Source organism: Lodderomyces elongisporus, chromosome 1, assembly GCF_030384665.1.
Source record: "Lodderomyces elongisporus chromosome 1, complete sequence".
NCBI lineage: Eukaryota > Fungi > Ascomycota > Pichiomycetes > Serinales > Debaryomycetaceae > Lodderomyces > Lodderomyces elongisporus.
This window is the reverse complement of record NC_083673.1, coordinates 1,477,453-1,504,034: the sequence shown is the minus strand read 5'-3', so window position 1 is coordinate 1,504,034 and position 26,582 is coordinate 1,477,453. Positions and strand designations below refer to the sequence as shown.

At 38.1% G+C, this 26,582-nt stretch overlaps 10 protein-coding genes across 10 annotated transcripts; 6 read left to right on the top strand and 4 right to left on the bottom strand. All coding sequences in view use genetic code 12, as the record gives it.

Moving 5' to 3' along the window:
• Nucleotides 1-211: 211 nt before the first annotated feature.
• Nucleotides 212-2,656, top strand: SWI6 (transcriptional regulator swi6; the record flags this gene model as incomplete). The annotated part of the gene is made up of 1 exon (XM_001527982.2): nucleotides 212-2,656. One exon carries the CDS (start codon nucleotides 212-214, stop codon nucleotides 2,654-2,656), a length of 2,445 nt encoding a protein of 814 aa, XP_001528032.2.
• A 147-nt stretch (nucleotides 2,657-2,803) lies between these two features.
• On the bottom strand, nucleotides 2,804-3,379 carry ncs1 (Calcium-binding protein NCS-1; the record flags this gene model as incomplete). Its single annotated transcript, XM_001527981.2, has 1 exon — nucleotides 2,804-3,379. One exon carries the CDS (start codon nucleotides 3,377-3,379, stop codon nucleotides 2,804-2,806), a length of 576 nt encoding a protein of 191 aa, XP_001528031.2.
• A 519-nt stretch (nucleotides 3,380-3,898) lies between these two features.
• Nucleotides 3,899-4,390, top strand: emi5 (Succinate dehydrogenase assembly factor 2 mitochondrial; the record flags this gene model as incomplete). Its single annotated transcript, XM_001527980.2, has 1 exon — nucleotides 3,899-4,390. The coding sequence occupies one exon, from the start codon at nucleotides 3,899-3,901 to the stop codon at nucleotides 4,388-4,390; it is 492 nt and encodes a 163-aa protein (XP_001528030.2).
• Nucleotides 4,391-5,831: 1,441 nt separating this feature from the next.
• Nucleotides 5,832-7,220, top strand: PVL30_000534 (uncharacterized protein; the record flags this gene model as incomplete). Its single annotated transcript, XM_001527979.2, has 1 exon — nucleotides 5,832-7,220. The coding sequence occupies one exon, from the start codon at nucleotides 5,832-5,834 to the stop codon at nucleotides 7,218-7,220; it is 1,389 nt and encodes a 462-aa protein (XP_001528029.2).
• A 1,483-nt stretch (nucleotides 7,221-8,703) lies between these two features.
• On the top strand, nucleotides 8,704-12,000 carry PVL30_000533 (uncharacterized protein; the record flags this gene model as incomplete). The annotated part of the gene is made up of 1 exon (XM_001527978.2): nucleotides 8,704-12,000. One exon carries the CDS (start codon nucleotides 8,704-8,706, stop codon nucleotides 11,998-12,000), a length of 3,297 nt encoding a protein of 1,098 aa, XP_001528028.2.
• A 162-nt stretch (nucleotides 12,001-12,162) lies between these two features.
• Nucleotides 12,163-13,476, bottom strand: FUS1 (fus1 actin binding protein; the record flags this gene model as incomplete). Its single annotated transcript, XM_001527977.1, has 1 exon — nucleotides 12,163-13,476. The coding sequence occupies one exon, from the start codon at nucleotides 13,474-13,476 to the stop codon at nucleotides 12,163-12,165; it is 1,314 nt and encodes a 437-aa protein (XP_001528027.2).
• Nucleotides 13,477-14,135: 659 nt separating this feature from the next.
• PVL30_000531 (uncharacterized protein) lies at nucleotides 14,136-14,987 on the bottom strand (the record flags this gene model as incomplete). The annotated part of the gene is made up of 1 exon (XM_001527976.2): nucleotides 14,136-14,987. The coding sequence occupies one exon, from the start codon at nucleotides 14,985-14,987 to the stop codon at nucleotides 14,136-14,138; it is 852 nt and encodes a 283-aa protein (XP_001528026.2).
• Nucleotides 14,988-16,079: 1,092 nt separating this feature from the next.
• On the top strand, nucleotides 16,080-16,553 carry EGD1 (Nascent polypeptide-associated complex subunit beta; the record flags this gene model as incomplete). Its single annotated transcript, XM_001527975.2, has 1 exon — nucleotides 16,080-16,553. The coding sequence occupies one exon, from the start codon at nucleotides 16,080-16,082 to the stop codon at nucleotides 16,551-16,553; it is 474 nt and encodes a 157-aa protein (XP_001528025.1).
• A 4,574-nt stretch (nucleotides 16,554-21,127) lies between these two features.
• Nucleotides 21,128-22,253, top strand: PVL30_000529 (uncharacterized protein; the record flags this gene model as incomplete). Its single annotated transcript, XM_061119173.1, has 3 exons — nucleotides 21,128-21,131; nucleotides 21,280-21,287; nucleotides 21,864-22,253. 3 exons carry the CDS (start codon nucleotides 21,128-21,130, stop codon nucleotides 22,251-22,253), a joined length of 402 nt encoding a protein of 133 aa, XP_060975156.1.
• A 580-nt stretch (nucleotides 22,254-22,833) lies between these two features.
• PVL30_000528 (uncharacterized protein) lies at nucleotides 22,834-23,540 on the bottom strand (the record flags this gene model as incomplete). The annotated part of the gene is made up of 3 exons (XM_061119172.1): nucleotides 22,834-23,086; nucleotides 23,174-23,395; nucleotides 23,488-23,540. 3 exons carry the CDS (start codon nucleotides 23,538-23,540, stop codon nucleotides 22,834-22,836), a joined length of 528 nt encoding a protein of 175 aa, XP_060975155.1.
• Nucleotides 23,541-26,582: the final 3,042 nt, after the last annotated feature.

Sequence of the window (26,582 nt, the reverse complement as noted above, 5' to 3'; positions counted from 1 at the left end):
CAAGGATTAATTAGTGTTTTTCTTTTTGAGCATTCACCTTGAACAAAGTATCAATCAAGCTTGTGTTTTTTTTTTCCTATTTTTCTTTTCTTTGTTGTTGTTATCGTTGTTGTTGTTGTTGTTTTTATTTCTTCTACGGTTGATTAATTCAGTTTAAAAACCTTTTCCATCTAAAACAGTACCAACCCTGGAAAGATCAAAATATTAAAAAATGGACTCGCCTTTGAACATTGGAGATTTAACAACCAACTCCATTCAACAACGGTTGAATGATACTCATATCAATGCAATGTACTCGACAGAAGTGAACTCTGCTGTCCATGCGGGCACAAAGATGATTCAATTGACCATCCGGCTTGGTGAATCTTTGGAAAATCTTGAGAACACTGATACCAATATTACCACTATCACTGGTAATGTAACAGAGATTTTCGTACTAAGAAGGGTACAAGATTCGTATGTCAACGTTAGTCAGCTAATCAACATTCTTCAGGAACTCAAAATACTTTCGAAACAGCAGGCAAACAATTTCCTCAAGAATAGTGTTTTGTCGAGCCTAGAAGCCAGTATTTCGCTGTCGCACAATAATAACAATGCCATTACACATAATCACAACAACATTAGCAATAATAACCATAATCATAACCATAACCATAGCAATAACAATAACACCACCATTTTCAACAATAGCAGCAACTACCACTACAACAACAACAGTAATAGTAGTAGTAGTAGTAGTAGTAGCAATAACCAACCCAGGATTCTCAATCTTGAAAACCACGAAAATTCTGCTGTTAGAGGTGTATGGGTCCCATATGATATGGCTGTCAGGATTGTGTTGAAGTTTGATCTTTACGACTTGACAAAGGAATTATTTCTTATTGATGTACATGACTATGATTCCCTTCCAAAATATAAAAAAAGGGTTTTAGATACTGATGCTGAAGATGGCGGGTTCAACACTTCCATTGGGTCTCCGTTGAAGAAACAGAAAGTTGGAGAACTTCTGATAAGCAAAGTTCTGTTGCAGAGTAATGTTTCTGGAATCCCAGCTACTAATATCCCCGAAGGAGCTCAATTTCTTACCCATACTTTACCACCTTGCATGATAAACGATAGTCAATTGCATCTTGTGAATGCAGTGAAAGGAGTGTATGGTCGTGTGTTTAAGAAAGATGAGGAGCTTGCTGGTGGAGTCTCCCCGGAGGAGATTCAAAAGGAGTTTGCATCGTTATCTGGGGATTACCGCCTTGAAAATTTGAAAGATATACCATTGGATCAAAAGGGCCAAACTGCGCTCCATTTTGCGGCAACTCTTGCCTCGCTGAGTCTTGTTTCGTCTTTGATCACTTTAGAATTAGTATCGCCAACCAGGGGTAATGATTTGGGTGAGTCGCCTCTAGTTGCGTGTGTTAAAGTCACCAACGCAATGGAAAATGGGAATTTCAGCGATCTTTTGAAAAACTGGTTGCATTCGAATATCTGGTTGCTCGATAATGGGAATAGGACCATTTTGCATCATTTGGCTTTGCAAATTGGAGGAACCGATAGTTATGTTTTTTACTCTTCTGCACTTTGTGAGTATATTTACCAGCAGGGAGGGCCCATATTGAAGGCTTTTAAGAAATTAATCTTGAATGCGCAAGATGAGCATGGGATGACAGCATTGCACATTGCAGTTGAAAGGGAAGATAAATGGTTTGTGAAGTTGTTGATGGAAATGGGTGCAGATGCTTCGATTCCAAATAAGTTGCATATCAAATGTCTGGATTTTGAGATTTTGAATGTTGCTGCTGAACTGAACTACCAAGAACACATTTTTGATTTGGTGCGCACCCATCAAGAGATATTGGATGAGCAGACCCTTATAAATGGTTCTGTTCTTCCTGAACCCGAGGAACCAGAGCAAATATCAGTTACTGCTACCGCTACCGCTACGAGCACTAGTGGTAGTGGTAATGGTGGTAATGCACTCGCAACTAAAAATGATAACGATGAGAGTGGTAATGGTGGTAATGCACTCGCAACTAAAAATGATAACGATGAGAGTGGGAAAGGGTCGTTTGCGTCCAAATTGTTTCAGAACCTCCAGCATTTACTTGCAAATACTGAGCATGAATACTCGTCGATACTTAATTCCAAAAAGGAACACATCAAAGCGTTGAATCAGGAGTTACACGATATAACAATAGTAACCGCAAACAATAGGTTTCAAACAAAGAAGCTTGCCGATAACCTTGCCACTTTGGACAACCTCAAGCTCCAAGCTGCAAATGTCGCTGATAAAATAACCATGTCGAGACAAGAATCAGCTGGAGGTAACGAGATACCGTTCAATGAAAATGAGCACTATGATGCTGATGAGCCATTCTTGATTAAGCCTCTTTTCGATAGGCTTGCTGAAAACCAGCTGGTAGAGGAACTTAGAAACGATGAGTCTGTTTATAAGACTTTGCAGCCAACGAATATCTTGAAAGCTCGCATAAATGCATATAAACGCATGAACGAAACACTTGAGCAAGAGTTGCAGAGCCTTACGGATTATAGAGAGCTTACCTCCAAATTCAAAAATGTGGTGAGTATTTGCACCCACGTTGGAATCAATGATGTTGACGAACTTTTAGATGGGTTGTTAGAAGCAGTAGAGGGGCAGTAGAGAGGTAGGATAGGGGCAGTAGAGGAGCAGTAGAGGAATGGTTGAGGAATAGTAACGGGACAGTAGAGATTTAGCTTCTTCTTTTTAAAATAAACTTTACGTATTTTTTTTTCCGTCCAGAGCAATGATTAAGACTTGTTTCGTAGACTATACTAAACCCTCATATGTATTTAACGAGTTCATGATACCCGGATCAAGCTTCGCCAACTTTGTAAAGTCGGCCAAAGTTATTTCGTCTGTATCCTTATTCTTATTAAGCAATTTGAACCATTTTTCGGATCGAAGCTCAGGTGTCTTTTCATCATCCGGTAAGGACACCATAGGACCAATCATTGCGTATGTTGCACGAACAATCGGTAAGATATCGCTATAGCGTAGCCGTCCTGTCTTTCTGTAATCATACAATTGGAAACTCCACTTGATTTTCTGTTGTTCACTCCCTCGGCTCGCAATGCTCAATGCAACTATAAACTCTTTAAAGTCAATGTATTTCAGGCTATCCAAGTCAAACACCTGGAATAAGTAGTGACAGTATTCGGTTGGGTCGCCAAATGGAAAAAATTGTTTATAGACTTTTGCAAACTCCTCTTCTGATAGTTGTCCCGAAGGGCAATCTCGTAAAAAACCCTTGTACCATTGCTGAAGCTCTCGTTTGTCAAAATAAGTTGCGTCCCGAAGCTTTTTCAAGTCTTCTTTTGATAATTTAGAAACTGACTTTCCCATTTCTGTTTAGTTCTTCCTTCTTTTATATATTATGCTAGTGCAGGCAAAAATCTGAGGGAAAAAAAAAAAAAAAAAGAAGGAAAGGAAAATAAAGTAGAAGCAGATAGATATGATGGTGGGTAAATAGTACGTTAATTATTGATGTAGATGGAAAGGTAAACGTTGAATTCAAAGTTGAATTCAATTTTGATGTAGCTATAAATTGCTTTGTGAAGTTGTGTTTGGGTTCCTTTCGCGCTGGCTTTTTTTTTTCTTTCCTCTTTTTTGTTCTCTCTATCTAGTCAGCATGTGTACGTGGTGTGTATATTTGTGTGTACATTTGTGTGTACATTTGTGTGTACATTTGTGTGGGTATTTGCGGGCGAGTGTGTGGGGCGTACACATACACTTCACTTTGCTTCTCTCGCACTGATTTAAATTTCACTGTATACCTACCACGTCTACACTTTATTTCTCTTAGCCAAGTTGTGAAGTTGAAAAGTTGTAAATCTTTACAGTGCCAACAAGAATACTAAGATGATGTCCAAGAACTTTAGGTTCTCTGTGAGAACTTTTACAAACACAACAGCACGTCTTGCCAACTATGGAAAGCCGCAGAACCCACCTATTGATCCAACATTGCACATGAGAATCTCCCCTATTGAAAGGACAGGAGAAACTATCGACGTGAAACGTGCTAGATTAGTATACCAGTCAAGAAAAAGGGGGATCCTTGAGAGTGACTTGCTACTCAGCCGTTTTGCCAAAAAGTATCTCAAGCAAATGACCATGGAGGAGTTGGATGAATACGATAAGCTTTTGGACGAAGCCGATTGGGATATATATTACTGGGCCACGAAAAACTATGACACAACTCCATTACCAAAGAAGTGGGAAGACTCCAAGATCTTGAAGCTTTTGCAGAAGGAGGCAGAGAACGAAGAACGTGTCATTTTGAGGATGCCAGAGTTGGATGAAGGTGACTTTATAAATGGTGGGAAAGAGACCAGTCTGTCTGAAGTCAAAAACTAAAGTGAACTGCAAAAGCTATCGAGGAATGAAACACGCTTTTCTATATGTATGTACATATATGTAAATATATATATATATGCAATATATGCATATATAGCTATACGGATGAATGCAAAACATGTATGAGTAATTGCTAAGTATTTACTAGGCTTTGCAAAAGAATACAATTGCAAAAACAAGAAGAAAGTGGCAATTGGCTTGACCTTGAAGTCTTTCATATTCCAGAATACTGGGATACTCTGACATCTCTCTCCCTCCCCCCCCCCTTTCTCTCTCCTCAAGAGTTGAGCTTACAAAGTGATAAGAAAAGGAATTAAGTAGTGAAATAAAAGTGGTCTAGAAAGAGGTAAAGAACAAAAATCTCTTTTTAAGTCTTTAACAAGTATTAAAGTCAAACCTATCCTTGTTTATACTGATTGAAGCAGTTTCAATAAAATTTATAAACTCGTGGTGTTGGTTTAAAACACCAATTTAAAATTATTTCAGAGATGTTCTGAATTTGTTTTACAGAAATATAGCGCATCTTTTTTTTTTTTGGATGACCTCTTCTCTCTCACGTGATCTCTCTCGCATGGTAAGAAGGTCGGAGTGCATCATATAATTTTCTATACCTTTTATATCTCGATATACTTTCAGATTCAAAATTATCTTCATCATGTCTAAAAGTGCGGTTTGTAGAGTTAGTTTATTAATCTACTTGATTGTGTCCATGCTATAAGGACGGTATTATCTTGATGACCGGATATTTCTGACAAACTAAATTTTTTTTTCAACTCAAATTCGACCGAAAAATAGAAGAAAAAGTAGAGGAGAGGAGAAAAAATACAGTTCTAATATGTAATTTTTGCAACCAAGTTTTCTTTTTCATAACCAGACAATTTCCTATACTATCACTAAGTTGACGATTTCTTTTCTTCTTTTTCTTCTTTTTATCCTCTCTTTTTTGTATCCAAAGATTAAAGCTTAATAACTTGCTAGGGAGTGTTTATTAGATTGTGTGTATATGTGTGTGTGTGTGTGTGTGTGTGTTGTATGTTTGTATGTATAAGAAAAAGTCATTTACAATTCTTTGCTATCTAAAGGAAATCGCTTCTAAGAGAGAATTTCAGTCAGTGTGAGGAGGAAGTGCGAGGAGAAACATTCCTTTTTTTTATCTTTTTGTTAATCGTTTCCCCCCCCCCCCAACATTATGGCGTGGTGATTTTCTAGCGCGACAGCCACGGGAAAAACCACCATTGGAGATAACAATTGCACAAACTCAAGAGAATCAGACTCAGACTTAGATTCACACTTTCAAATACGGACACACAGACACACTCAGGTACAATTACAATTAAATATACAATTTCATATATACGCTCATCAATTGGATTTGCCAAAAAAAAAAGAAACAACACAGCCACAGAAAGTAATAACAACAACAACAACAACAGTAACAACAATGGGTATTGACCGAACTGATATTCCCGAGGAACTCAAAAGTGACAAAACTGTTACATCGTATATTCAAAGGGCAGCCGAGCTTAATGAGATCGAGCCCGTGATAAGTTTTTATTGCAAGATATTAGTTCTTCAGCATATACTAGACAAGAAATTGCACTTGCAAAGCAAAGCAAACGAAGGATTAACAATCAAGCTCTTGGAAGATACGGAGGCGACAAAGAATAGCGAAGAGGATGAGAACTTGAATACAGTGTTGAAGGATAAGAATTTGTCTTTTGGAGTAGTTTTGAAATTTGTTTATGAGTTGTTCAATTCTTGTCTTGCTGGGTTAAATCACTATACAGCAGAACAGAAAGCGCCACTTTTGGCCAAGTTTAAAGCCACGTTGGACTTTTTTGCATTGTTTGATATTTTCAAGAACTCCGAGGATACTCTTGAGTATGCCAAGTATACGGGAGGCAAGATAAATTCGTGGAGTGAATTTGAGCAGTTGAATAAGCAAAAAGTCAAGACATTGAAGTACCATATGACCAGGCTTATTAAGAATGAGGTACCGACTGTATACCTGGCTCCTATAAACGATGCTGATTTAGAGAAGGAGTTGGATGATGAAATTGCCAATTTAGGCAGTGACCAATCATTGCCTTCAACGCAACTCAAAGATGAGGATAAGTTTGACGAAACAGACGAAGCGGATAACGCAAACAAAAAGGATGAAGGAGAGGAGGGAAATGAAATTGGAGCTCACGAAGGGAGTCTTGAACGACAAAATAAGGCTATAGAGAGCAATGATGATTATTCTACAAAGTTGCCAGCACCTCCAACACTGGACTTGTTAGGCAATACCCATAGTAGCAAAGACACTTTTCCAGGTGATGGTATTAACGACGAGCATGATACTGGTATAGGTTATGGCGATAGTGATGGAAAAGAGGCACATAATAAAGGGAATGAACCAGCGACAAGTCTTCCTGGTGTTCCCCATTCTCAACCTCGTGATGACGAAGATGAGAACCCATTTGAACTACCAGGGGCACCAACATACCTACCAGACCAAGATTTGCTGAATATAAACAAAACCAATGCGATCCACGTGATTCCACGTCCGTCATTAGAAGAGTCACGAAGATCTCTGAGCAATGCAAAACCTACTCCTAGAAGGACTACTCTGGAGCAGCTGCTGGTACCTCAGAGACACCAAAAGCATATTACTAAGGAGAACATTAATGAGATATTGAATAGAGAAGAAGCCATTGCAAAGATACAAAAGCATACGAAATTTGCAAATTCCGCTTTGCAATTTGATGACTTGGGCGAGGCCGAGAAACAGTTGCTTGAGGGAATCGAGTTATTGCGCGTGTTAAGGGCACAGGAGCCAGAAGATTAATATCTTTGCAAAAACCTTTATTTCTTCATTTATTTTTTACTCATGGGCATTCTCCCCCTCATATAGTCTTAATTCATTTTCATCATTTTCATCATTTTTAATTGAACATTCAATTACTGTCAAATAAATAGCGCACTTATAAGACATTACTCTATGTATCTCAATATGTAGAAACACATTTGACTCGTAATCAAAGTTTTTCCGTAAATTACCGATTCGGATATGAATCCCTTTTTTGTATGACCGAACGCGGGGTAACGGTAGAAGCAGTGGATGCAAGGCACGGAAAAAGTGCTGACTGGGACAAACAACATGAACCACAGGAAAGAAAGAAGGAAAGAAGGAAAGAAAGAAAGAAAGAAAGAAAGGAAAGAAAGAAAGTGCATTTAAAGTTCGACTCCCTTAGAAGTACTTAGTGAAGTTGTGGTTATTGCCATTAGCGGACTTGCTGTACTTGATTAGGTCTGCTTCCACCTGCAACATGTAAATTCTTTATTTGCTATTTCTCGACATTATAATTATTTTTTCCCCCATAATGTTTTAACAGCTACTGATTTATAATGAACGTTGCTTCTTCCCTCCATCCTTTTCTATCTACTATGGTAAGCCATATGAAGAGCCCATCTAGCAAAGCAAAGCAAGGTAAAGTGAAGTAAAGCTGGGTAAAGCCTCCCCTTCCTTTTCTCTGCGCGATCCAGCATGCATTGGTGTTGCAATGTCAATAACAACACGACTGCAATTTAATGCGAGACACAGCCAAGGTCAAAAAAAGAGAACCGAAAAGAAATTTTTACTCCAGAAAAAGACATATAGGGATTAATCAATAATAAAAAATAATAAATAATAAATAATAAAATAATAATAATAATAAATAATAAATAAAAAATAATAATAAGAACAAGACAAGCATTGTTGACCAAAAGAAAAAAAAAATATTTATGAGTTTGGGGAGAGGGCCAAGTCAACAAGAAAGGGAAAGGCAAAGCGGAAAACAAATTGGTAAACAAATCATTACTGGTAAGTACTTGAGTGTTTTTATAAAAAGAAAGTCGGAAAGAAAGAGAATAAGAAAGGAATTACCAACGAACGAGTAAACGAACGAGCGAATCACCAAAAAAATCAAGAAGACCAAACGGTATCCGATAAAAAAACACACAAAAAGCAGATTTTGGATTCTATCAAGCGATTCGAACAATAAACTAAAGATCAAGTTTGCGGACAAAAAAAAAAAATTCCCACTTCTACTTTTATTACTAATATACCACTAACTTCACAGCCCCAAAAGCTTTGAAGTACTCACAGCCCCAAAGAATCCACAGCCTCAAAGCACTTGCAAGTGTCAAAAAAAAAAAACAACAACAACAACAACTACAACCACACATAAACCAAAAGAAAAGCGATAATAACAACGTGTTGTACTCGCCTGGTTTATCTTTAAAAGAAACTGTCCACTCATTGATACACTGCATGAAATCTTGAGACCATGAATATCGTCAAAAACAGAATTTCGTCGAGACAGAGTTCGCCTTTGCCAGGTGATAATGTGTCAAGGATACCCAGCAATGGCACATTTGATACTGCCGACCACGATGGACTTTCGCCTGAGTTAGTACCCATTGTTACCTTGTTGTCTTCACAGTCACATAGAAGGTACCATGAAGGTATATTCATGTTGTACTACGACTTGAATGGCGATGGTAAGCCAGCAGATCGTGAATGGAAGGAGATATATGGTATTTTGACCGGTAACCAGCTTGCGTATTGGGACGCTGCAAACTTGGCGCAGTTCAAGCAGAACCCCGAGGCACTACTGGAGTTTTCAGCAAAGCCAAACTATTTGAACTTTACCGATGCCATATACAACGCAATGCGAAGTTTGCCAGCTGCCAAACAAAACTTGGATAACGTCATCATTGTATCTACAACATTGAAGAACAGATACATATTGCAGTTCAAGTCTTACAAAGACCTCACGTATTGGTACGCTGCATTAAGATTGTCGAACTACGAGTATAAATCTCTACAGGAAGCATACACTGGCGCATTGCTTTCCGCACGAGGATCAAGACTTTCGGATATTAGAACGATTTTGGCGGAAAAAAGATTCGACCACGAGGATTGGGTTAGTTTACGATACGGCAGTGGTATGCCCTGGAAAAGGTGCTATGCTGTTGTTGAGCCATCGACATTGAAAAGAAAACAATTCACTGCAGGAAGAATATTGTTCTACGAAAATGAACAGAAAAAGAAGAAGGGTCTTGTGGCAGTGATAACAAACGCAACAGCGGTTACAGCAATATACCCACAGTCTCCCCAATTGATCGACCACTCTACTATGCTCAAGATGGAAGGTTATATCAATTTCATCTCGCCGTCCTTGTCTACAAAAATCAGCAAGAAAAGTGCCGAAGATTTTAGAGAAACTTCAGTGTTTCTTATGCCTGAGCAACACTCTGCAGTACCAGGCTTTGATACTTTGATTCGTTTTCTTATACCTCTATTGGACTCGTTTGGACTCTATGGCCGTCCGAAAAGATTGAAAGCAAATAGGAGCGATATCGATTCGTTGTTATTTGGCTTGCCCACTTTGCCCCGAGTGCATTATTTGGAGTTACAGGACGTGTTGGACTTGATTGAAAAGAGCGATTTCCTTCAATGGAACCTAAAGGCATGGAATAGCAACATCCAGTCAGTTTTGAAGGGCAAAATTGATCGTGGCTACGAGGGATGTGGAAGTCAACGAGGCTATACTGGTGCAGTCAACACTCTCAACAGCCCCGTTTTGTCCAGCTCTCCTAGAGTAGCGAGCGGACAAGCTGCTAGCCAGTTTCCTCCTGTCAAACAAGTGCCTTCGAATTTGTCACAAACCAGTTTCCCTCTGGGCTCTATGAATAATGATCAATATTTGAAAGATGGCGGAAAGGGGTTTGGTAAAAACTATAATGACCTCTCTGTAGGTACTAATCGGGATGGCGAAAGGTTGAGAAGCGGAGAGACGTTTGGTGCTGGTGGTGCTGGTGGTGCTGGTGGTGCTGGTGGTGCTGGTGGTGCTGGTGGTGCTGGTGGTGCTGGTGGTGCTGGTGGTGTTGGTGGTGTTGGTGGTGTTGGTGGTGTTGGTAGTGTTGGTGGTGCCGGACTATTAGACCCACAACAGTCAAAGCAACATCACAAATCGATTCAACTTGCAGAGATTTACCAAAAATATTCTGATTTAAAAACACCTTCTGACGATTTTCAAGGAAGAAACGAAGTTTTGAATGGATCAGAAGAACAATTGATTGAAAGCGAGTTACCAAAGAGCATGCGACAGATGGATTTGAATGCGAATGTGAACTCGAATAAGAATGCTTATCCAACCAACGACGATGGTTTATTTAGTGATGATGATGATGATGATGACGATGGCAGCGATTACAACAATGACGATGTTTTGGCAAACTCAAGTGATAACGCGAAGAACTCAAATAGATACTCAAAAACTACCGATTCTTCGGCAAGTTTACAAGTTCCCGGATTCCAGGAGCGGAATATCAGTTACTCGTCAGTTGTTTCACCCATGGCCCAATTTAATGATTTAAGAGATCAATACAAAAATGTCGAACCAAAGCAGGTACCGTTTTATGGTCTTGGGTCTGAGTCGCCAAATCCACTGCCTTCTAAAGATACCCAGTTTGGTGGTAGAATTGGTGAAATTGGATCAACACTGTCCTTGAAGACACAGGAAAGCGATACAAATTCATATACAAACACCGATCGCTCAGGAATCGCATCTACTGCAGCTGATGGAAGGAAACCTTTGCAAAATAACGCAGCAGCACCTTACCCGGTCAACAAGCCCAGATACATTTCCTCTCCAAACTCGTCCCAGAACAATGTGGGACAATTTTCTTCTAATGTATCCGAGCAATCTAAATTGGCACCTCCTAGAAATGAGTTGCAATACCCGGTTTCACCCAGTGCAAACCAGAAAAATAAAACCAGTAATGTTTTGCCTCAAACTGGCCAAAACATGGGCTCAAGCAATTATAACCTGTCACGCCCAGCGAATGCTCACCAACAACAATTGTATTCCCAATCGCAACCAAAATCTCACCCATACTCTCAATTGCAATCACAACAGCAGCAACCACAGTCACAACCACAGTCACAACCACGACAGATGCAAATGCAAATGCAAGGAAACACAAACTACCGCCCATACCATAGCTCGCTGCAGAATTCATTTCAACTGGGTCAAACTGCACCAATTACGCAAACGAACTCACAATACTCTCAACCAATGTCCACTAGACCTGTGCAACAAGGTATTGCTCCTGCTTCTGCTAGTAATCAGTTTGCACTGCGGTCTGCACCAAATCAAACTTTGAATTCCTCGCGTATTCCTCCACACGGGGCTCCAGCAGCAGCATTAGCAACTTCATCGGGCGTGACCCCGCAGCAAGGTCTGTCAAGTCACGGACGCGTACAGGGACAGGGAGGACAAAACTTTTCAAATATGCCTCCTTACCAACAGCAAAGGGCTAATCATCTGCAACAACGCATGCAAAACCAAGGCTATCAAAATGGCGTTCCACAAGCTAGCAATCACGGTCAGCACCACCTTCCAGCAGACCCAAATCTTCGTGGTTACGATGATCCCAGGTTTATATATTCGTACAATGGATCTACAGAGAACGTGTATAGGAAGCCTCCGCTGCTGCAAAGTTCTTCATCAGAACCTAGACACCCATATGCGCAAAACAGCGACCAATTCAATAACGGCAGCGTAAGGCGATACTGAATACATAGAGAGAAAATAGAATGAATAAGGAATGGAAACAACCATCTTCCCTCCCCTTCCCAACCTTCCCATGAAGAAGAAAAAACAAAAAAAAAGAAAACCTACAACACACATCTTTTCTGCTTAATCTTTTTTACTCTTTACTGTTGCATTGTCATTTACCTATATATAGTTCTGCAAACATAGTTTAGGTACAAGTCCCATTTTGTCAGTTTTTGATCGGTTTGTACCAGCCATTTGTAATAAACGGACTTTACACCACCCGTCTTCGAATTGCTCCATGATCATACATTTGTCTCCAACTTTTATTGATAACTCGTCAGGAAGCTGGCTCTGGTAGGCTCGGGTTACCACATAGACACTCTTATCATACGCATCGACTTTATTCTTAGCAGGAAACTGTGACAGATCGCGAGAATCCATAAAGTGAACTTCTCGCCCTGTAAAATCATTGCTGACTGCATCGCCTTTTCCTTTCAGTTTTCCTTTTCCATTTTCTTCTTCTCTTCCTCTTTCTTGCTTATCATTTTTGTTATTTGCATCTATTTCATGAGCCATAAAGTTATTCTTTCCTTTGGTCAAATGAAACTTTCGAAGCAGGGTGGGACTGGTAGATGTTGTGTTGGTTGATAAGTGTGGCAAGGATGTTCTTTGTTGCTGTACCTCGACATCTTCTCCTGCTTTTGAGTGTCGTTTGTCTCTTTTTGCCCACATGCTTAGACGCTTGAAAACCCCCTTCAGACTGTCGATGTTGTCGATGTTGTCGATGTTGCTGCTGCTGCTGTCGTTGTTGTTATTGTTATTGATATTGATACTCGCACCATAGTTTAATGGTTTGTGGTGCAGATACAGTTCAAGGTCCTTTGCCGTCTTTAAGTAGTTTGTTGGGGAAAACAAGTCGGCATATGGTTTCTCATTACCAGTATCTGTGCTTTGTTCTGATTTCTCAACAAAGTCAAAATTAAATCTTTTAGGCTCGCCTTCTATCCTAGTTATATTGGCAGATTGTGTTTGTTTGCGCAATCTGAGAAAATACCAGAATCCCAAGGCCATAAAAAATATAACAAATATTGCAATGGGGACGCCAACTGCAACCCCAACTTGTGTTGATTTTGATATTGGCATTGTTCCATTTTGCAATTTCTTTGAGTTCTGCGATGCATCTGCTGCCAAAGTTTCAGCCAAGTTGTTCTGATTCATTTCTTGAGACATCGTGGGTTGAGCTCGAGAAGTCTCGGTAGTATAGTCCAGGTCAAATTTGTTTATATCGGTAGTGGGTTGGGTATCACTTTCAGGTGCTATGGTCTCAATCAGCATCTGCAGCAGCAGCTGTAGCAGCAGCAGCAACAACACTGCGACTACTACGTCTTCTTCCGTGGCAACTGTGCTAGTTTCCAGAGTAGCCGTACTTCTACTCGACAACCATGTAGGCTCATCACCCAAAATTGCTGTTCTCCTTATCGTTGTTGTAATCATTTGATTGCGATTATTATGGTTGTTATGGTTTTTGTTGAAGTTGTCCTTGTCTATTCGTTGGTTCTAATTATGCAAATGTAAGCTTTCAGTGCAATCAGTGAAACCTGTGAGATCTACAAATCCATGTAATCAACATTCTCTGTAAGCTAAATGTATTTTATATGGAAAATCATCGCTAGATATACCCATAGTCCAGTCTTTTGAATTTGTTTTCGAGTAGTTTGAAAACAGTTTCAAAGTATTATACTCCTAGTTTACAAATTAATTTGCATGTAGTTGGCAGGTGGAAGACCCTCTGCTGCAAAAGTGGTTTTGTGTAACTGTTTCACATTTCCGTTTCAGAGCTTATTACCTTTACACATATGTACATACACACAGACATACACACACATATACACACACACATACACACACACATACACACACACATACACACACACATACACACACACATACACACACACATACACACACACATACACACACACATACACACACACATACACACACACATACACACACACATATTAACACTTGGAAATTTTTTTTTTTAATAGAATGGAAAGAATTGGGTGCAAAGCATTCTCCAGACCTACATACACGTATAAAGTTTTGTATTATATTTGCACTGCTTTATCTCTTCTATCAAAAATGTACGCCTATAACGGTAAGATAGTATCGTTCTCAGCCTGTTCCAATCTACTGCGCGGCATTTCGCACTCCTCACTAGTCAAATTCTCCCAATAAAGACGGAAGACAAGCCAAGCAAAAATGCAGCCAATCAATGACCCAAATATAATATCAAAGAAGTGGTGCCTATAGTCCTGGGTTCTGCTCAATGCTATGTATGTAGCCAATAATAGCGGAAGTGCGGCAAGGATGTATTTATAGACACTTTTGGGGCAATTGGATATTAACCTGTACTGTGCAAGGATCCATAGCGTCAAGTACGCAAACGCAACAAAGCTTATGGAAGAATGACCGGATGGGGTCGATCTCAATCCATCAAGCAAGACATTTGCGCCCAACGGCGCAGAACACGACGAAATATCCAAGAGCTTGTCGCTGTTCAATTCAGGCTTTATCCCGCATCTAGCCAAAAAGTCAGGCCTGGGTTGCGCTATCCAGTTCTTTAAGATATCTGTGACAGTTCCCGTTACACTAATTGCAATTGCCAACCCCAAAATAGCCACTTGCAATGTATGTAATGCATCCTCCTTTGATTTCGAACGTAAGTACACTTTTGAAACAGTGACAGCTGTAATGACAAATGACGGCACAAGTGTAGCCAAAGCTATACATTGCATGCCTGAGACTCGCTCCTCGACTGCGTAGGGGTGTTGTATGCTCAAATCAGATGGTGAAAACTGGCGATTGAATGGTTGTGCATGTTCAGCTATAAGGAAGAAATATGCAAATAAAATGCAAGCAGCAATCCAGTCTGGAATATAGTTCTTGAACTTGCGGCTTTGTACATAGCCTTTAATCTCAGATGTCAGTAAAAATACCATTTACGTTGAGATATTAGTCTTCTTTGTCTTCTTTATCTTCTTTATCTTCTTTATCTTCTTTATCTTTTTTAACTTCTTTGTCTTTGTTTTTAATTTCCCACAGCGCTGTGGATAATTGGTTATTTTGTTTTTCTGACACCAAAAATGCAAGAATTCTAATTCTACAAACCGCGATTTTTTTTTCTCCTTGAGTTACAGTTGATTGATTCAAAGTTGTCAAGGTACGACCTTGTCAAACCAAAGAACAACGGTATTTGAGGTGTACAAGTTGCGTTTTGATACACTCTCTAGTCTTTGCAGTTAAGTAAATGTGATTATACAATTTGCTCGAGGCTTCCAATAATTACAACTACAAATACAATTTAGGTCTTTGACTCCAATGTGCTTTCTTTTCTCTCCCATAGCAGCTTCTATTCTTCAGATGACTTTACTGCATATCCAAGTGGAGATATATATATGTGTACATAGCAATGTAATTGGAACCACGTACAAGGACCTGAAAATTACCCACTTTTTGTCTCGTCATTCATCTCACTTATGCAATTAAGGTGAATTGATGATGATCTCATTTATTTTTATCCAATTTATCTGTTCTCGATAAATATCTTCTACGATTAATTAATTAATTAATTAATTGCTTAATTGGTTGATTGATTGGTTGATTGATTGGTTGATTGATTGGTTGATTGATTGGATGACTATCAACTCTATGTATACAGAAAAATAACCAGTTGAGTACCAAAAAGTTTCTCATTGCACAGAGCTCGAGTGTAGTGATGACTTTATTGGGCAGGACGGCATCTCTTCACACCCAAACCTTGGTTTTCCTGTATATTTCAGCATTTGTTAAATGCTAAGAAAGCAAGAAAGAAAGAAAGGAAAAAAAAAAAATTTGTTGATTCTTCGTGTCGTGCGACCGCCGCCAATTTCCAGAACCAAAATCTCAATTTTCCCTAAGAATTTTTCACACAAAATTTTTCAACGACTTGGCCTCAGGGCAAAAAAAAAAAAAATATTAAAAGGAAGAAGAAAGCGATAGGATATTCTAAACTTCGACTTTACGACGTTACGATAACTAACTAAACATACAACATGCCAGTGGATCCAGAAAAATTAGCTAAATTGCAAAAGTCTACCGCCAAGAAGGTTGGAGGATCAAGAGTCAAAGCAAAGAAGGGAGTCAAGACCGAACAAGATGACACCAAATTGATTGAGACCTTGGGTAAATTGAAGGCTACTAAGATTGAAGGTGTTGAAGAAGCTAACTTTTTCAAAGACGACGGTAAGGTATTGCACTTCAACAGAGTTGGTGTGCAAGGTGCTCCAGCTGCAAACACTTTTGCCTTCACTGGTTACCCACAAGAAAAGAACATTACACAATTGATTCCTCAAATCTTGCCTCAATTGGGAGCTGAGAACCTTGAGATCTTGAGACAATTGGCAGAGCAAATCCAAGCCGGTAAGAACCCTAAAGATTTCGGTGCTGCTGGTGAGGCAGGTGCCACTGAAGAAGCTAACGAGGACATTCCAGACTTGGTTGACCAAAAATTCGACGACGTGGAGTAAACTAATAGCGGAGTTTGTTGATGTTGATCGTATTGTGTGTAAAAGACAAACACGATAAGGTAGAGATACAGATTTGATCGATACTTTAGTCATTTTAGATACTTGATGAATTGTTCAACTCAATTAATGTTAATTTTATTTTGCCATTTTGGCGTTGAAATGCCTCAAAATTAAAGTGATTTTTTTTTCTTTGTTCCTCTCTTTTCATTTCTTCATTTATATCTTTTTGGAAATAGGCACTGGGAACTATCTCAAATTGAAGCAATTGGTTTTCTTCTGTTTGTTGCAACTAGACATAATTAGTCTCGATAAGTTTTTCATCGATCGATACATTGTAGTTCCTTTGATTCACACACGATGTTTCTTGAACACGGTTTTATGGTTGACAAATTTCTCTTTGCAACCAGCATAAGCCCCCCTCTCCCCCATTTCTCTGCAACTGTGAAGAGCAACAACTTACAAACGTATGGTGGTCAAAACAACGGACGTTTTTATTCTGGAGCTTCGAATACAGAGCCTGCATGCGACCAGGTCGGACTCATACACGTACCTTAAATCCCATATACAAGTAAGGCGAGAAACATTACTCTTTTCAAGACACGAGTTATAGATTCTTCAAAGCGGTTTGCCATAGTAAAGACCTGTTAAACTTACTTGTCTCCACCAATATTATTTTTGAATTACAAAGCTACAAATACGATACTTGATGTGTGCTAGTTCATGGACCCATCGGGTAGTAGCCGAGAGGGATATAGATTCCTTCTACTTATAACTATATCAATTACGGAAAAGTCCGAATAGTCCCGCTTGAATGGCCTATTCTGGATACACGAATATTACTCCTCCCCCACCACTTTTCGCAGTTCAAATCCTTGAAATTCACATACTTGATACATTGCAAAATATCGCAAACCTTTAAAACTTCAAAAAGATCAAGAAAATAAACCACACAATCCACAAAACAAGACTGGTAGAGCACAAAGCTTATACAAATCAATGATACCAGTTACCAGATGATAGCAGAAGCATTTGAAAAGGAAACAACACAATATAGCACAACGAAAGAAATGATATACCACGCATCGCTCACGAAATCGGTACTCACGAGGTGCAATACTGCCTCATTTGTCCACTGTCCTCGCCAGCTAAACCACCAAGACTAACACCACCACCATCATCATCATCATCATCATCATTATTATTATTATTATTATAAACAACTGACAATAGAATTTCCGTTCCTATTCGAAAATCTATTGAAAAACTGATACACCATAAGGACAGTTTTCATTATACCAACCAAATTCTAAGTAAATAATCCCACGCAATTGTTCATCATGAAAATATCAAGGCACAACAAGGGTGAAATGATCAACGGATCAGTATTGCATGAGCTAAAGCTCTGGGAATCAAACTCGCTTCGGAAGAACAACAGCTACTCAACTGCTCTATATGCTTCTGGAAAATAGATAACGAGTAAACAACACAAGATATCCTTGCAGCACTCACATCAAAGTTCGTCTGATAAATGATGTTAGAAATTGACCTACCGTAAACGCACATGCAACTAAAATTCCTCAACAATGAAACAGAGAAAAGAACAAATTTTTTTTACAAAAGCTAAACTCACGGATATTGCCACACTGCAGCACTACACCATGAAACAGTTGTTGAATTTCTAGTCCGTCAATGTGAGTTGAAAAGTGATAACATTTCCACTCCACATGAGGTGTGAATATAGAAATGTAAATATGATTTAATGCGAAAAGTGATCTACATCTAGATGATGCACTGGCATCCCTCAGTTCGATAAAATGCATCGACAAAGAAATTATCGAATGTCTTTGAGCCATCCATACTATTAGAAAGACCTGAAACTCGTTTCGGGAACCGTACTAGCAAAACGTTCCAAATATCAGAAAATTACCAATTGACTACCAACACCAAAATATAAAACAACAACCATGATATATCTAAATGAAAAAATGCGAAAAACCTTTCAGATGAACTGTACACTTAAGCTCATACCCCAAATCGTAAATCTATATACAACGAAGTACTACTTGCATTTTCAAAACTATAATATATTCCACAATCTTAAAGTAATTAATTTCCCTTCAACTTAAAATTAAAATCATTTGTAACAAGAAAAACTTCTATATGTCACCTGCAAGGCAACAATTAAAAAAATAACATGATAGTATATAAGAATAGTTTGATGAAAATTATTCACATGTAATTGCATATTTAAAACTAACCTCTAAACTTTATGAAAAATAATTTGTTATCTATAAAAGAGGAACAACTCTATTTCGAACAAAAAAACAAATCAGTCCCCAACTCTATAACTGCTGCAGAATTAGAACGAACAACCAACTCATCTCAAAAATGTACAAACCGAATCATCACAAAACAACAACTAAATTGCAACGTATTAAGTAACCCAAAAAACAAAATAACCAAAAACATAAAATAGAATTAAAAACGAACTGATAGGAATTAAAGTTTCCAATTGCAAAATCACAACTATGACATCGTCATCATAATCGATTTAAAAACTAATTCAAATAAATTAACAGCTTAAAATTCAGCTGCATATCAATCGCGATTCATTCAAGTACTAAATATTTAGATTATTATACAAAAAGCAACGAATTATTCAATTCAAAAATGATGACATTTGGAGAGAATTGAAATACATTAAACAACTATCTTACAGTTCATTGATGTTTCCTAACTATCTCTCTTTCTAATGAAATAAATCTATCAACTTACTTAACATTTACTTTATTTTCACACCGTTACCACCCATGAAAGCATCCAAAATCTTGATAAAAGATTGCTTAAATAAACGTTTCCAATTCCAAGAGACATACTTATCTTCAATAGAAGTTATGATATAATGCAACTGTCCAATATCAAATTGGGGAACCCACATTTCAAAGAAAAGATAATAACTTTAAAACTATAAGTTCAAAGTTAATTAGTCAAATCGCCTTGTTTGGTATTCTGAGTAAATAAACTATTTTATCAACAAGCAGCTTCTAGATAAATATGTTGCTGATTGATTTTTCAGTTTATCATATGTATGAACAGAGTAGAATTTTTTGTACTTTAAGCCCCTACGCAAAGATTCAATAAATGCATAATTTTGAAACTCAAAGCTAATGCAAAATGCATAATTTACTCGAATTTATGATCGATGGGTTTATAATCCAATAAATATTCTACCAAAATATTCAATAATTTCTTCAGAGTTAAGCTTCAAGGGTAAATCCAAAAATATGTTGAAATCACACGGGGATACGGATACAAAACGAATGAAAAGCAAACGCCTCTTCCAAGAAATTTTCCATAAATGAATTATTTTACTACAGAAATAAAATTTTTGCTATTCATGTAGGTTAAACATTGATAATTAATGTGAAATATGTTGTATATGAAAAGGTTAGTATTTCCTTAAATTTATATCAGTCTCTAATTATTGCCTTCAAGAAATACTTACCTTCTTTCAGAATAGTTGCAGAGATGATTGAGCCTACACACCAGAGGTAGAAACTTACGAGGTATTTGTTTTACAACTGTCAATCATACCTCGTTTTGTAGCAGATAAAGATTAAGTTATAAATATCAATTTTTTGGGAGGATTTGAGATTCTCAAGGACTAGAAGTCCTTGCATTTACCGAGATTGGTAATTGTGTTGTACTCGTATTAGACCTACCATCTGCTTCTGGTTGTTTTCGATTTAAAAGTGGACTTCTCAACAGGTGCATCCTTCAAATTTCCTAATTACTTGTATGTTTGAGCACTACTATAGCTTGGTTACTTTGGTGTTTAGAAATACTCATAGCCATTAAAAGAAATATTTGGTTAGTTTCGAACGTGAATAACTGTGTGGTGCTCGAAGTTTGTTTACTTACAGCAAAGTTATTTATTTGCTTTTAAGTGGAGGTATATTGGTAATTAATAATATGAAAAACTTCTGGCCTGCGCGTGTTTCTGTGCTATACTTTTCGTTGTGCTTACAGCGTTGAATTCATTACTATCAACATTTTTAATTATTTCGTCTCACTGTTTGTATTAGGCCCTTAACAAGTTTATGTAGAATGGAGAATTGGTTATAAATTGTATCTCATGATTTTTGCTGTGTAGTTGCTATATGGTGGTCAGAACATCTGAAATATAGTTGTTTACTTCAGGGTTGATTGAAAGAATCGGTTCGTAATTTTGGTGTATATGGAAGGTTTGTATCTTATAGGGGGTTTATCATTCTCTGTTTCCAGGTACTCAGCTTAAGTGTTGGTGAATGTATTCTAAAGAGCCTCTTTTTATTGCACAATCTCAGGCAACTTCGGTTTGTCTTGTCTAGATTGAAAATTTGTAAATCGAGATTCTGAAATTTAACTCGTAAATAGATCGTATTTTATTGGCAATAGAATCGTTACGAGTGTAAATGCAATTTGCTTTTTGATTAAGTTTCTGCCACTATTTTCAGATACGGTATTGTGTTACACAGCGTCTGAAAAGAAATAATTGTTAAATGGGTTGTAGCACGAGCTATTTGAAAAAAAACATGTGTATTTGTTCTTAATCGAATGTCCCAAACTTAGTTTGTTGTCCAGTTCAGTATCCTTTGGTGAACAAGGCTCTTGAAGACATCTGAGAATTAACATCACTATTTGGATTTGTGTTGAATAGCTATGTTTATTTGTATTCTAAGCAAAGCTAATAAGGTATTTAATTTTGAATGAGTGGTGGAGAATCCTAAAAAAATTGCAGCCGGCAAAAGGAGTTCAATATGCTACATTTGGTTTGTTAAAAAACTCTTGCAGACGTGAATTTCACAAAAGAGAGTAAATTAGATGACAGAAAAGGAAGAAAGATATACTTTGAAAGTGTCAGAGAAAATACCAGAAGCCTAAGTTTTGGTCCTTGAAGCGTTCATGCAGTGATTGATGGTTTCAAGAACGAATTCAAGCCTTAGTAGCTCTTGTAGCAAGATTCGGGACATGAGGGCGTTGTGTGTTTTTGTAATTGCAAAAAAACTATATACCAAAAAGATTTTTTAAAGGCATTCTATAAAATTATATAGATGGATTAATAGCATTGATCATATCTATGTCCCTGTTGTAATACATAACAAGCATTTTATACTTAAATATGACACTGCGCTGCAAGTGAGCTCGATAAATCCAAAGACAATTGAAGGGTTGAAGGCTAAAATGACTGAATTATCACCACCGGTGAAAATAGTTGGGGTGAATAAAGACATATCACAGTAACAAGAGCCGTATAAATGGCCTCTTTAGAATCAACAACAACTTAGCATTGAGTTTAATGATAAAGATGAGCGAGAATTGCATTTTAAGGTGGATGGGAGAGTCATGAAGTATCCTATCAGGCGAATTGACACCTATAATTACATGATCGACGAATACGAAACTGTGCACTGCACTGATAACATTATTGGAGATTCATTGAAAGAAATGCTCCACCCTTCCTTTGAAGGCTCGGAGACGTCAGAAAGTGATATTGAATATTTTGTTACAAAGTGCAGTGCCATCACCGAAGTATTTTATGTCAAGGGTGGGAGTCCGGGAAGGTTGAAGTCCGAACTCCATGCACCTGTTCGAATAAAACTTCTGGATGAAGATGCAGTCTGGAGGTGCAAATCAGTTCCGCTAGGTAGCAAAAGGTAGGCAGCTGTTGAGATCCTATCGGAAATGTTGGCCCACGGGCAACTAGAGTTCAGCAGTGCCGTTTACCGGAATCCTTGGTTCTTGATACCAAAGAAAGATGGTAAATACCGAATGTTAATTGATTTACGAGAATTGAATAAGCATGTGGAGTTGGAAGGTGGTCATCCGCAATCAACCGAGGAATTGACTACGGAATTAAGCGGTCGGCTGTTTAACACGCTTATTGACGTGAAGAACGCTTACTTCCAGGTTCCTCTTGATCCGGAAACGAGTGATGTGACTAGTTTTAACAGTCCTTTAGGACTATTGAAGTATGCAGTACTTCCCCAAGGCTATATCAACCTGGTGAGCAGATTTAGCAGTATCTTACAACGAATTTTAGCTCCGGTAGCAAAGGATGTGTTATGTTTTATGGGTGATATAGCTATATCTGTGGACCGAAAGTGAACGAATGGACGGAAGCACTGATGAAGCAACATATGGATGTTGTATTGAAGGTTTTCGCCTTCTTGCTGGAGGCAGGACTCAAAATCAATCCTGCCGAATTGCGAGCAGAGGTCTCAGATTGCAACTTTCTTGGCTAATCCTTCACGTCAATAAGTGTGTTAAACAAGTGACCGCGCAATTCCATAGTTAATTGGTTAGTAGTTAATTGAGGATGGCCTCCTTCCAACTCAACATGTTTATTCAACTCTCGTAAATCAATCAACATCCGGTACTTACCATCCTTGTTAAGTATCAAGAACTGGGGGTTTCCATATACAGCATTGCTGAACTCAAGTTGTCCACGAGATAACGTCTTTAATAAAATCTCAAAGGCTGTTAATCTCTTGCTACCTAACGGGATTGATTTGCACCTCCAAACTGCATCTTTATCTCAAAGTTTTACCCGAACAGGTGCATGGGATTCGGACTTCAACCTGCCCGGACTACTACTTTTAACATAAAATATTTCAGTAATATCACTGCACTTCTTAACAAAATATTGAATGTGATCCGCAGATGCTTCCGACCCGGAAAATGCAGGTTGGAGCATCTCTTCAAAAGAATTTTCAGTGATGGCATCAGTGCAGTGTACAGTTGGACATTCGTCGCTCGTGTAATTTTTGGTGTCGATTTCTATGATAGGATACTTTATGACTCTCCTATCCACCTTAGAAAGAATATCGATGCGCAGTACGATACTATATCATACGACTGTCTCAATTAAGGTGCTCAATTTGGTATTGATCACTGATGCAAAAGCCAGTTGTCCGGGTAAGCTTGGCCAACATTCGGCAGGTCCATATCGAATAAGAAGGATAAAGAGCAGAGCTTCCTATCCTCAAAGTTTGAGTGTAATTCTCATCAGACGGTGTTACACCAGAAAAAAATGATCAAACCCTTCGTCTCTAGGTCTCTTGAACCATGATTCCTCATACCCGATTTCCACCTTCGTAAGTACCGATCTCTTCACTTTGTCTGTGTGAAAGAGGGGGGGGTTGGTGGTGCGTGAAACAATCCAATCCACGAAAACGGACTTGTGGAATATCTAGAAAACAAAAATTACATAAAAGTAACTTTCTTTTCTCGGAAAATTAGTGAGTACTTATAGTTTACGTACTATCTTCAGTGTAAAAATTTTTTCAAGCCAATTTCTTTGCACTTTGCAAGTAATCATCTCACCGAATCATCGCGCAAAGTAAAGCTTTTCCAACATATATGAACTGCCATAATTCTGTGTTTCATTCAATTTTTGGAAAGTTTTCCCGATTGTACCACATCAACAGTGATTATTTTGCCGCACACTTCGGCAGTAGTTGTCGTTTTAGTAAGACTTCTATTTTCGGTAACATTTGGTATCATTTATGAGATTTCCACCCAAGAGGGAGTGAGATCTTCTCATTCGTAAGCTCTTTGACGTTATGGGAACGGAAATGATATCTTTACATTCGTGTATTTTGTTTTCAGCATATCCCCTAGCTTGTCTTTTGGATAGGGTCTCTCGATCATATTTTATACTGGGTAGTGGACAACTTGATGGTCATTGCTCCTGCTAGGGACCACCATTTTGTCATATAGCAATGTCACTCTTTGTTAGTGTGCGACTGCTGTGCATTAGTATTTCCCTACCTAGCTCATTAGTACCAACGATTATACTTAACTACCAATTGACTATATTTGAAGGAAGAGAATTTGTATACGATTGTATACTGAGTGATTCAATTGTTTTTTCAAATGTAAGGTGTAAATTATCTGACACAATCTGTTGAGTGAAAGCATTCGGCAGTGTGGCCATTCTCTGCGAATACACGGTAAATTGCGTCTAACTAATGGTAACGGATAAAATTTGTATTTATCGATAATTCTATATGATTTGAAAGTAGTTTGAGATGCGACTCCTTATCCTCTAATTATGCTCTTCTTTCTACACTTAATTGTATTGTCTTCTGCCAAATCTGTCCATTTTTGAGTATGGCACGAATTCCCCACTTTGTAGAAATATGGGCACATTGCGAACAAGTTAAATGTTGCAATGTGACATTTGGTGTTCTTCAGCCCGTGCCAGGGAGAACAAAAAAAAAAAAGAAAAACAATTATGTTTTTAATGTAAATTTTTTTGGACATGTTTGGCCATAGTCGTTGTTCATAAGTCAGTAATATGGAATGGTGAGAGCCTTTCTCTAATTACGGCTTAAGCGTGTGTTGTGGGTGTCTAACGTTTCTGCTAAGCTGCTGTCTTAGTGTATGTTTGTGAATGTATTTCCATTTTTGGATGTTTGCTCAACTAACCAAAAGGGTTTTTCCAAGTCTTATAATACGACATGTCATCCATAAACGCAATTCACTTTTCTCAAAGTTTTTGGAAATTGTCATGACTCGCGAAGGTGTTTTTGGTCATATTTAGAAGTATGTTTGTTGTTGTTTCTTTCTATTCTTTTATATTCTTTTATATTCTTTTTCTATAACTGTTGGCAATGTGAAGCACGTTTCCATTTCGAACGAAACTGTTGCAAAAAAAAAAAAAAACAATAAAAAAGAGGAAATAGAGAGAAAAAATTTAAGGTGTAAGAAATTTGAACAAGACCACAAGATTTAATAGATCCAAATTAAAGTTAAAGGCTTCTGAACAGTGCAAGAAAAATAAATATTGTGGTTCTGCCCAAAAAAGATACTGGGATAAATCTGGCTACTACCCAATTAGAGAAGTAAGTGTATTAAAGTCATACAGTGCGTTTTGTTTTTATAGCAGAAGCGCCCCACGCCATCTCGCTTTCCATTTTTGATTTTTGATTTTTGACTTTGATTTTTGATTTTGATTCTCTTTCTCTTTCTCTTTCTCTTTTATATTTTTTCCAAATTTCCTTCGTATATATCAAAGATGGACATTTTGTTACTGGAAATTAGTTGAAGAAGTGTCTAATGTCTAGACTGGTAACATGTAAAATTTGTCTCTGATCATGTGATCAAACACTCTGTTCGTTTTTTTTTGTGTGTTGGGCTGAGCATACCCCTATTTTCATCTCAGAGCAATCTGACCCATCTCGCTGTCTTCCCCCTATTTCCACTGTTAGTAATTTCTTTATTTTTTAATTTTTATTTTTCGGTATATACATTTATTTTGTCTTACGTCCGTGAGTGTGGGGCGAAAAAAAAGGGGAAGAGAAGGAGAAAAGGAAAGTAAGTTTAGAATAAGGCGTATGGATGAGGCGGGATGGATAACCCAGATCCGAATTCCCCTATTTTGGCTTCTTTCAAACTTTTACTTTTCAGCCAATGCAGTTTTACAAAAGTCTATATAGATTTAGCTTCAAGAGTTTACAGGATCGGTGTTTACTTATATACGTGCCAGGCACTGTCCATTATGTGTGTTCGTGTGTGTGTGTGTGTGCATGAAGGTGCTGCTAGTGGTGTTGAGGAGAAGGGAGTTGGGGGGGGATTTGAGGTGGTGTTGGCCCAGACTTTCTTTGGAAAAGGGTTTAGCCGAGGAAAAATTGGCAACGACAGAGAACGGGAAATGAGCTAGAAAAAGGCGAGGAGGGGGTAGAGAGAGGGGGTAGAGAGAGGGGGGGGTGGTTAAAGAGAGAGAGAAATAGAGAGAAAAATAGAGAGAGGCTTGTCAGCTGCACATTTATTGTTTTTTAATTACACGCATTTGGATGCAACCATATGTATGTGATTTAAAACATTATGATTCAGTAGAGATTCTATCATCAATATTGATGGTTTTACTACCATTATTCGGGGATACAAAACAAGGGAAAGGTACAAATCACACCATCTGATCAGTCTCAGTCAATTCCCAAGACCTGTGATTCTTGGTAAGTTGCACTTGGTTGTAGATCGTTG